The 11,814-nt window shown below is 32.7% G+C and overlaps 1 protein-coding gene across 1 annotated transcript in view; it reads right to left on the bottom strand.

Moving 5' to 3' along the window:
- Window positions 1–570: 570 nt before the first annotated feature.
- The window catches only part of LOC139526912 (VWFA and cache domain-containing protein 1-like), a 45,996-nt gene continuing 34,752 nt past the window's right edge, over window positions 571–11,814 (bottom strand). The window contains exons 16-23 of the mRNA XM_071322065.1: window positions 8,169–8,270; window positions 7,521–7,623; window positions 5,428–5,523; window positions 4,537–4,689; window positions 3,578–3,687; window positions 2,757–2,876; window positions 2,222–2,358; window positions 571–959 (exon numbers count right to left, since the gene is read on the bottom strand). Of these exons, the coding sequence (XP_071178166.1) occupies window positions 2,849–2,876; window positions 3,578–3,687; window positions 4,537–4,689; window positions 5,428–5,523; window positions 7,521–7,623; window positions 8,169–8,270 (592 nt within the window). The 3' untranslated portion in view covers window positions 571–959; window positions 2,222–2,358; window positions 2,757–2,848. The remainder of the gene's footprint in view (window positions 960–2,221; window positions 2,359–2,756; window positions 2,877–3,577; window positions 3,688–4,536; window positions 4,690–5,427; window positions 5,524–7,520; window positions 7,624–8,168; window positions 8,271–11,814) is intronic.

Raw genomic sequence — 11,814 nt, 5'->3', positions numbered from 1 at the left:
TTCACATTGTGCTACTAGTAATTGCTATTTTTGGGCATTTTAAAGCTGTTCTGTAATGTCACATTTACTCTTAGTTTTAGCACTGTACTGTTTTACATACTAATAGACATATATGTGTCGAACACACTCAACAGTTACGTTTACATTCACAACATATATATTACAGTTCTGTAATTATAAGTAATCTGAAAATATACAATTTAATGATTGAAAAAAAAAGACAATTACAAAAAGGTTATTGTTCAAATGTATAAAACGTATGATATAATGATTCATATAAATATGATAAAATGTTTTCCTCTGAATTGACATATTGCACAACATCCATTACATGTACCTGATGCAAAATTTGTTTCTATTCAGTCTGTTTGATTGTTTCAAGATCTGTGTTTAAAAAATATGAAAAAAATCAGCACTATCAAAAGTATACCGTACACGTACAAATTTATGCTTTGCTTAGGTTTGATAAACTTTTGATATCATTGATGTTTGTGTTATCTCAAACGGCTTAAACATGTAAATTATCCTGTGCAGAGAAACAAAAACAAAAAAGGCCTGCAAAATTCACCATTAAACCTTCTGATCTTTTATTTTTTATCTTTACTTAAGTACATTACGTTATTCAGTAGGTCTATCGTACCTAGATTTATCACTTACTACTGAAATGTAACTATGCACTCCATTTGAAACACTCCCGGAAGAAAAGTTACTTGTTGTGAATGGCGGATTGAACTGCCCATTAGGTTCATTTTGTGCACTTCGCAAGTCAATATGGTCAGGTATAGCATATAAGTACGGGTCTTCATTATCACAATTATCTTTGATGTATAAATATCTCAAAAGAAAAATGACCCCGCCAACTATGAGAACTACAGCTAAAAGTCCACCAATTACTCCTCCGACTACTACATCGGTACTTCGTCCTTCGGCTTCTTCCGATGGGGTTTCTGTATGCAAGGCTATTGAAAGATATTATTAGAATGACTTCCGAAATGCCATTTATTAAGGTAACAATAATGATTTATAAGAGGTGTATACATATACATTTTCTTATATTTCTTTTAGGAAATATATATAAACGTAGATAGGTCAATGTCAAAAGTGCATTGACATAATTACACGGTAAGAATATATGCACATATGCGCAGAAGAAAACACCACTAAAATTGTTTCGCATTTGATATATGTAGCTTTGATTAATTTGGGTCAATGATGGACATAAGAAAATAATATTTATGTTTGTAACTTCATATTGCAGATATAATTTTCATATACTTAGTACGTGTAACTTCCCATTGTAAGTACACACTTATAAATGTTATAACGATATAGGTTAGTTTGAAGGAGTGTACATTATTTGCGAAACTACTCACAAACTGAATTAAGTCCGACTTTTTGTCAGTGCTTATTGTTTGTCTTTTATCCTGGTCGACCAACTGTATAGAAGTTCTTATTGGATTAACTTTCAATTTGTTCTCGTTCTGAATATGCACGACATACATTTCACTGGATGCTGAGAAAAAAAAACAATCAACCAACATCTACACGTGTCATGATTTATTACTGTGTAATAAATCCTGACCAGTGTCATGATGTTTTACAGTGTTATAAATTCTGACCAGTGTCATGATGTTTTACAGTGTAATAAATCTTGACCAGAGTCATGATGTATTACCGTGTAATAAATCCTGACCAGTGTCATGATGTCTTACAGTGTAATAAATCCTGACCAGTGTCCTGATGTATTACAGTGTAATAAATCCTGACCAGTGTAAACGCACAGCTACGTTCAATACAGATTTCCATACATTGTACTGTGACAAATTTGAGGGCTCCTTCGTTGATTTTCCCAAGTTTTTGATTTACAACGTTAACAATAAAGATTAACAAAAACAAAAACAAGCTGATAAGGCCCAGTCAGTATAATTATGCTTACCGTGATTAATATCTAATAAGGATGGCTCAAGAGCTCTCTTTCTGCTATTGTGTGATACCAAACCAAAAGTCAAACCGGTTTTGCTTTGCTATATTTTAATTCAGTCTCATATATTAGTGTTGATTAAAATCGGGTTGTGTCTTATAATATAACTGACAGGCCATATTAAAGGTATATAGCTGTTATTTAGATATTGATTGAACAACGACCTGAAATAATTCTGATTTTACATCATAACTTTTCAAAACAAAACAAAATAATTTTCACAACATAATTTAAACATACCATCACAAATGTTAGAGTTTGAGTCTTTAGTCTTTCCAAAAGAGCACTCCCCCTAAATTCTACAACAAGGTTCTGGAATAATTTCTCCTCTAAATGTAAACTCACACCAACTACATTGGAACTCACTGTAGCAATCTCTGAGAGAGAAAAAACACAATACTTAACTCATGCTGATATTGTAATTGCACATATTACCGTTTTTTGTCTGTTCGGATTTACCCTGTCATGTGTGTTCGGTTTATTTTTGGCATTTATACTTTCCCATTTAGGCAATATCGTATAATATATTCTTAGCCTTTATTTGTCATTTTCGTATTTGAGTGGATTACAACTTTCATAAATGAATGTATGAATGCTTGATTTCAATTTTATCATATATATAAGTAATTAAAAAACAAAACTATACCATTTTACTCAAGTTCATGTTTTTCCCTAATTTATTTTGAAGTTAATAGACGGCAATGATAACAAACAATATGTGAATGAAAATCTGATCTATACATAATGCCTAATTATAATTTTAAATATTTCTTACTTTTTAGTCGTTTTCTCATTACATTTTGGATCAAAGCAAGATTGAAGTCCTGTCAAATTTTCATTGATACTTATTCCGGATTTATCTAGTAGTCAAGCACTGCAAGGCAAACTGGAGTCTCTAAGATAATAGAACATGGGTTGTTATTAAGTGTTAATAAATAATATATACATTGTTGTAACATTTCACATCAAAGATTACTTCTGCCAGGTTCAGTGGTTGTCGTTTATCATGTTTATTGGTGTTGTTCATAAGTGTTTCTCGTTTCTCGTTTTTATATAGATTAGACCGTTGGTTTTCCTGTTTGAATTGTTTTACGCTAGTCATTTTTGGGCCCTTTATAGCTTGCTATTCGGTGTGAGCCAAGGCTCCGTTTTGAAGACCGTACTTTGACGTATAATTGTGAACTTTTTATACATAATGACTTGGATGGATTGTTGGATAATTTACCCTGATACCACATCTTCTTATTTACATCCATACTAGATTATAACGTTTCATATTGAACACAAAAATGGAAGAAATGAATTTAAATGACTCTCAACAATATATTTTATATTTATCACTTACAATCAGCAAAATTAATGCTAAACTTCTATTTGTTTCATGCACATAACTAAGTTTCAACTTAATCTAGATACATTTAATCAGATGAATTATCCGAATTTAAAAGGTGTATAAAGCACGACAGTGTAAATCTACCCAGCTCAATCTGTTATGTACATTTAGAAGTCATTTTGTAGTATTTAAACTAAGTTCATATCAGCTTATCCAAAGAGATCGTATAATCATATTGTAGTAAGCATAGCTTTTATACGTACGCTGAAGTTGTGGTGTATACGTTCGTACATACATTGTATACTATAGGTGTATAACAGATGCAGTTACAATTGTTATTACACTCTCTAAAATCTGGTTGAACGTTACTGTCCTAAAACGGGGAAAAAAGAAAATCTTAAAGATGTATAACAAAAAAAGATGTGGAGTTTAAGTTAAAAAGATAGCACCCCAACGACAAAAATACCAAAAGACATCAAGCGAGCATACATAAAAAAAAACTGTATTCAACAAGAGATAGGTGTCTTTAGAGTATGACAAGCATTATACTTCTAAATTCTATAAAAGATATGACAAATCAACCAAGATATATAAGTAATTCTCAAAACAACGAAAACCGTTTAAACAATATGATATATGACATCTGAATTTTCACATTTTGATTTTTTTTAAACTTAGCCTAGAAAACAAAATTAAGGATTGCTGCTTCTGCACGTGGTTAAAAAAACATGTTCCGACAGTCTAGGGCAATACAATGGAATGTATAAAGTTTAGTGACCTATATTGTGTCGGTAAAAATTAGCCACATCTTTAATTATCTTAACAAAAAAAAATATATGATTACGGAATATAAATTCATCCTACAAAGATGAAGTTTTCTTCATGAGGGAATTTTTCTATATAAACATCATTTTGTCTCTGATGAATAGTTTTTGCATCGGCAATCATACAATATCTCCTTAATTCTATAAATTATTGGCAATTGTATGTGTATATTAAAAACTATCTGACAAAAATAAAAACAGAATGAAATATAAGATAATAGCTTGCCAACTAATATACATATTGCTTTTCTTGTTTCAAGAGCTTTGATGCCCATGTTTTTTTTATTGTGTTTGGCCATGGTACGTATTTAGAAGAGTTTGTAGTCTGTATAATTATATACCGTTATATTGGATTTTTCTCTAAATATTCTTTAAAATAAACATGTATATTATCTTACACATTTGCATGCTGATGATGTTGTGCCATCAAGTATTGATCCTTTCGCTATTCTCAGAATAAAGATGTTTGTGTCCATAACTGGTCTCAAATCAAACTTATTATCAGTTTGATCAAAACTTAGTCCTGTAGATCTACTAGCTGGTAATGTAACCTGTGAAACAAACCAAAACTTCAATCTAGAAAACTATAATGTGTCTGTTTCCTGAGGTGAGAGCTTATGTTTTTCATCAAGAATTATAAGAATGCACGTAATGTCGTTAGTGAAATACTCCACTCGTATTTCAATGTATCGAAAAACAGTATGTGTATGACAGATCCGAAAATCTGACATATATTACAACTCATCATTGAAAAATATCTAAATATATTCTGCCCAGGTATAGAACAACAATTATACTGATTTAGCATCGTTAGGCCGGGTGAGGAATAACTTATCAGAATATAGTACATATTCACACAAATTGTCATTACTCATACATGTCATAGCTGTTACTTTGAAAGTGTGTAACATATTTGGGTAATTGTGGTATTTTATGAAATGTAAAGAACATGGAATCAAAGTTGAATCTGTGTTGTATGTTTTTGAATAATAAAAATGTTGTTAAAAAACTTGAAATGAGGATAAGTTTGCATGTTTCTTTAATCGGAATTACATTACGTTTGGTGTAGTTATTCACACCTGGGAACCATGGTTCTATTGAAAGCAATTGAAGGTATTTTTATTTGTTGAGTACAAGGCAGAGTAAGGAGTTTATTTAATGAAAATTGGAAAATGACTGCCATTTTATGGCAATACGGCTATGAATGCTAGAAGTGACTGAATATCGATACTTTAATCAATACCTATATCCAACTGTTTTAATAATTGCACATTTTATTTCGAACGTACCCTGAATGATTTAAATTCCTTGTTTGTAGACAAATCTTCACAAGTGAGTGAGTTAAATACACCATACTGTTTCATTGCATCCGCTATGGCAGGTTCCTATGAAGAATTGAAAAATATAATATGTATTATGCATAATATTTTACTAAAAAGTAGATAACTTAACCACCTAGTAAAAAAACTAGAGGCTCGAAAGAGTCTGTGTCGCTCACCTTTGTAAAATTTGTCATTTATAGGCAACAACTCCTATAAGAATTAGTCTAACAGTTTTGACGTATATGGACAATTGGTAGAGCTCATTATTCTGAACATGTTTGCTCCTTTCAGATTTTCTGTTTATAATGGTTTAAAAAATAATAGACAAAACTTGCATTTTACCCCTATGTTCTATTTTTAGCCATATCAGCCATGTTGGTTGGTAGGCGGGGTCATCTGACACATTTTTTTAAAACTAAATACCCTAATGATGATTGTGGTCAAATTTGATAAATTTGTCTCAATAGTTTCAGAGGAGAAGATTTTTACCAAAAATTGTTAAAATTTACTATGAAGGGCAATAACTCCTTAAGGGAACAATTGACCATTTTGGTCATGTTGACTTATTTGTAGATCTTACTTTGCTGAACAATTTTGCTGTTTACAGTTTATCTTTATCTATTATAATATTCAAGATATCACAAAAAGCTGCAAAATTTCCTTAAAATTACCAATTCAGGGGCAGCAATCCATCAACAGATTGTCTGATGCATCTGAAAATCATAGGGTAGATAGATCTTGACCTGATAAACATTTTCATTCCCTGTCAGATTTGCTCGAAATGCTTTAGTTTCAGAGATATAAGCCAAAAACTGCATTTTACCCCATGTTCTATTTTCAGCCATGACGGCCATCTTGTTACATGGGCTGGAGCATCGAATAAATTTTTTAAACTAGATACACAAAGGATGATTTAGGCCAAGTTTGGTTTTATTTGGCTCAGTAGTTTCAGAGGAGAAGATTTTTGTAAAATTTAACAAAACATTTACGAACAATTGTGAAAAATTGATTTTAAAATCGATAACTCTTTATGGTGTCAGTTGACAATTTTGAACATTTAACTTATTTGTAGATCTAATTTTGTTGAACAATTTTGCTGTTAACAGTTTATTTCTATCTAATATAATATTCAAGATAATAAACGAAAACTGCAAAATTTCATTAAAATTACCCATTCAGGGGCAGCAACCCAACAACGGGTTGTCTGATGCGTCTGAAAATTTCAGGGCAGATAGATCTCTACCTGATGAACATTTTTATTCGTAGTCAGATTTGCTCTAAATGCTTTAGTTTCAGATATATAAGCCAAAAACTGCATTTTACCCCCATGTTTTATTTTTAGCAATGGCGGCCATCTTGGTTGATGGGCGGGGTCTTCGGATACATTTTTTCAAACTAGATACCCTAAGGATGGTTTAGGCTAAGTTTGGTTTTATTTGGCCCAGTAGTTTCAGAGGAGAAGATTTTTGTAAAAGTTAACGGACGACGACGACGGACGACGACAACAGACACTTATAAAAGACGCTAAATGGTTCCACGAAGTTCTATGTGGCCTAAACAGAATTAAAACCAATGTAGACGGATTATATTCAGTACAATACATTAATCAACATGCATTAATTCATAGCACATTGGTGTACTTAAACATAATATATTAAACAACGGTTCAAGGATAAGCTTCCAAGAGATAAATAACCCTGAAATTTCCTGATACAAGCTTAACAAACCGAGGTTAACCAATTAGCTGTGTTTTGCTGAAATGCATTTTATGATGATGAAATGGCCATTGGCAGTCACATTTTTAAACATTCCTGGTGTTTTCTTTTTAAAAATCAGTAGCAAAACAATGAATACATATCTACATGCTCATTAAGATCATGAGGATGAAGCGGAAAACTTAAAAATTTATATGAGCAGCTGAGATTATTCCAAACAGTTGCTATGACAGATTTTTTCAGAAATGAGTCCTACAATTTAAAAAAACTGTGATTTTTCTATGATATTCAGATAGAACCTACAACTTTTGTGAAGGCCAATCATCTACTCGAAATAATACTCACCAAAATGGTAATGTGCTTAGGATCATCAAAATACTTTGGGTCAATAGTTTCTTTGAAAGCTTGGTGTATGACAAGAAATCCACTGTCGTCTATAATCATACATCTGTAAAAAGGATGTATAATCTATTATCTAAATGTAGGCTATTCAATATAGGAAGAACAACAGTTTAAATTAAGGGTCACTTTTTCATTACTACCAAATATCTTATTTCAAATTGGAGCTGAGCACTTTTATGTTGAAATGAAATATCATAGATATATTCTTTTTCTGTAAGTTAACTGTTTATCAAATATTTAATTACTTAAAGTACTCAGGTTGTTCTTCTTCCTAGTCATATCTGGCACAACCTTTCAGAACGTTATGGTTTTAGTGCACTCCAATGTTTGCATTCTTCTCCCTAGTCATATCTGGCACAACCTTTCAGAACGTTATGGTTTTAATGCACTCCAATGTTGGAGTTGGCCTTGAAACTGTTTTTGATTCGAGCGCTACTAATGGGTTTTTCGTAGACGAAACGCGCGTCTGGCATACCTAATTATAAGCCTGATATTTAAATGAGTTTTAATATACAATTGTCTGTCATATTGGTCCTTTTATTTTCACACGTGTTTGGCATATATATTTGTGGATATTTTCATTAAACTTACTTGAAGTCCTTTGTCGTACAAACAGGATATATGTTATCAATAAAGTAACTGAAATACTGTAAGGGAAAATCTGCACCAACTACTGCTGTTACTTGGTTTGAACTAAAAAAAGAACAGAAATACGTTAATATTACTAAACTAGAGGCTCTAAAGAGCCTGTGTCGCTCACCTTGGTCTATGTGCATATTAAACAAAGAACACAAATGGATTCATGACAAAATTGTATTTTGGTGATGGTGATGTGTTTGAAGTTCTTACTTTACTGAACGATTTTGCTTCTTACAATTATATCTATCATGAACTTTGCCCATTAGTAACAGAGAACTATATTTGGTAAAAATTTACATAAATTTACCAAATTAATGAAAATTGTTAAAAATTGACTATAAAGGGCAATAACTCCTTAAGGGGTCAATTGACCATTTAGGTCATGTTGACTTATTTGTAGATCTTACTTTGCTGAACATTATTGCTGTTTACAGTTTATCGCTATCTATAATAGTATTCAAGATAACCAAAAACGGCAAAATTTCTTTAAAAATTACCAATTGGAGGGCAGCAACCCAACAACCAGTTGTCCAATTCATCTGAAAAATTCAGGGCAGATAGATATTGACTTGATTAACAATTTAACTTCTTGTCAGATTTGCTCCAGATGCTTTGGTTTCATAGTTATAAGCAAAAAACTGCATTTTACCCCTATGTTCTATTTTTAGCCGTGGCGGCCATCTTGGTTGAATGGCCAGGTCATCGGACACATTTTTCAAACTAGATACCCCAAAGATGATTGTGGCCTAGTAGTTTCAGTGGAGATTTTGTAAAAGATTACTTAGATTTATGAAAAATGGTTAAAGATTGACTATAAAGGGCAATAACTCCTAAAGGGGTCAACTGACCATTTTTGTCATGTTGACTTATTTGTAGATCTTACTTTGCTGAACATTATTGCTGTTTACAATTTATCTCTATCTATAATAATATTCAAGATAATAACCAAAAACAGCAAAATTTCCTCAAAATTACCAATTCAGGGGCAGCAACCCAACAACCGATTGACCGATTCATCTGAAAATTTCAGGGCAGATAGTTCTTGACCTGATTAACATTTTTATCCCATGTCAGATTTCCTCAAAATGCTTTGGTTTTTGAGTTATAAGCCAAAAACTGCATTTTACCCCTATGTTCTATTTTTAGCGGTGGCGGCCATCTTGGTTGGTTGACCAGGTCACGCCACACATTTTTTAAACTAGATACCCCAAAGATGATTGTGGCCAAGTTTGGATTAATTTGGCCACGTAGTTTCAGAGGAGAAGATTTTTGTAAAAGATTACTTTAATTTACGAAAAATGGTTAAAAATTGACTATAAAGGGCAATAACTCCTAAACGGGTCAACTGACCATTTTGGTCATGTTGACTTATTTGTAGATCTTACTTTGCTGAACATTATTGCTGTCTACAGTTTATCTCTATCTATAATAATATTCAAGATAATAAACAAAAACAGCAAAATTTCCTCAAAATTACCAATTCAGGGGCAGCAACCCAACAACCGATTGACCGATTCATCTGAAAATTTTAGGGCAGATAGATCTTGACCTGATAAACATTTTTATCCCATGTCAGATTTCCTCAAAATGCTTTGGTTTTTGAGTTATAAGCCAAAAACTGCATTTTACCCCTTTGTTCTATTTTTAGCCGTAGCGGCCATCTTGGTTGGTACAGGTCACGCCACACATTTTTTAAACTAAATACCCCAAAGATGATTGTGGCCAAGTTTGGATTAATTTGGCCAAGTAGTTTCAGAGGAGAAGATTTTTGTAAAAGATTACTTTAATTAACGAAAAATGGTTAAAAATTGACTATAAAGGGCAATAACTCCTAAACGGGTCAACTGACCATTTTGGTCATGTTGACTTATTTGTAGATCTTACTTTGCTGAACATTATTGCTGTTTACAGTTTATCTCTAACTATAATAATATTCAAGATAATAACCAAAAACAGCAAAATTTCTTCAAAATTACCAATTCAGGGGCAGCAACCCAACAACCGATTGACCGATTCATCTGAAAATTTCAGGGCAGATAGATCTTGACCTGATAAACATTTTTACCCCATGTCAGATTTGCTCTAAATGCTTTGGTTTTTGAGTTATAAGCCAAAAACTGCATTTTACCCCTATGTTCTATTTTTAGCCGTGGCGGCCATCTTGGTTGGTTGACCGGGTCACGCCACACATTTTTTAAACTAGATACCCCAATGATGATTGTGGCCAAGTTTGGTTTGATTTGGCCCAGTAGTTTCAGAGGAGAAGATTTTTGTAAAAGTTAACGACGACGGACGACGACGACGGACGACGACGGACGACGACTGACGACGGACGCCAAGTGATGAGAAAAGCTCACTTGGCCCTTCGGGCCAGGTGAGCTAAAAAACCATATCTGCCTTCATGCTATACACCTTTATAAAATATTTCTGAATTTACAAATTTTGATTATCTGATCAAAATGTGTCCCTATACAATGAAAACTAAGTAAAGAAAACTAAATGGATTTATTGTAGGTTAAACGTTTTATTCTTTTTTAAAGAAGAAGTAAATATAAAAAAAATGTCGAGTTTTGTAAATCAATTAGTTTTCCTATGACGAACGTCGTTGTTCCTTTATGAACAACCCCTTAAGGGTGACTAGGGTACAGAAATATGGTCACTATGTCTTCTAAAACGCAGCCACATCCGGTCATAGTGAGAGATTTAAATGCGATTCATCGTGAAGAGGAAGAGCCATGCTCTCTGTACGTTCAGTTCAAAACCCTTGCAGCAATGTGTAAGGGTCCATTGATGGTCTGTTAAACAATGCTAAATGGCATGTCTTTCCCTATCTAATATACCATCATTTTCCAGTAAATGTCATATACTCGGTCGACGCTTATTACGGAACCTACCTATTGTATTCATCGGTAATTTATTTTCGTCCTGATCATGCATGGGATATTTGCTAACGGATATTGAGCAAATAACAACCAATCCTTTGTCAACACCAATATAACAATAAGGAAATGAAGTAGGACTGTCAATCATGTCAATGGGACAACTAAGCACCAGAGTTCAAATTAGTGGACATACGCAGTTATAGGCCACAATACTAACGAATACATGTCCACTTACCAGCTTACAGTATATCCGGGAGGCAGCATTATATGCTAGTAAACAGTACTCCTAACAAAGTTTTTATATTCTCTTATCTAATTTCAAATGCACTGCATCTTAATATTAATCAAAATGAATTTTATATTATTTCTATTTTTATGTTATTTTGAATTATGAATGAAAGAAAGGACATATGCGTATACAGTTCGTTTGCCTATATTGTTGTAGCGGAAAACTATTGTTTAGTTAAGTTGAAGTACTTTTTCTATTAATCCATAACCAAGCAATACAACATAACAAATGTTGCAGATAGCAACAAGCGACAATCACTGAATTACAAGCTCCTGAATTCGGATAGATACGTACAAAAAAATGGCGGAGTTGGACATGTTTGTTAGCACTCAAAGCGGAGTTAGACATGTTTATTAACTATTTTTATTTTGTTACTACATCTTCATATCAATTTAGAGGCCTCTGTGGCCGAGAGGTTTAAGTAGTC

The sequence above is a fragment of the Mytilus edulis genome, chromosome 6, assembly GCF_963676685.1.
Source record: "Mytilus edulis chromosome 6, xbMytEdul2.2, whole genome shotgun sequence".
Lineage (NCBI taxonomy): Eukaryota > Metazoa > Mollusca > Bivalvia > Mytilida > Mytilidae > Mytilus > Mytilus edulis.
This window is presented reverse-complemented; position numbering and strand designations above follow the sequence as displayed.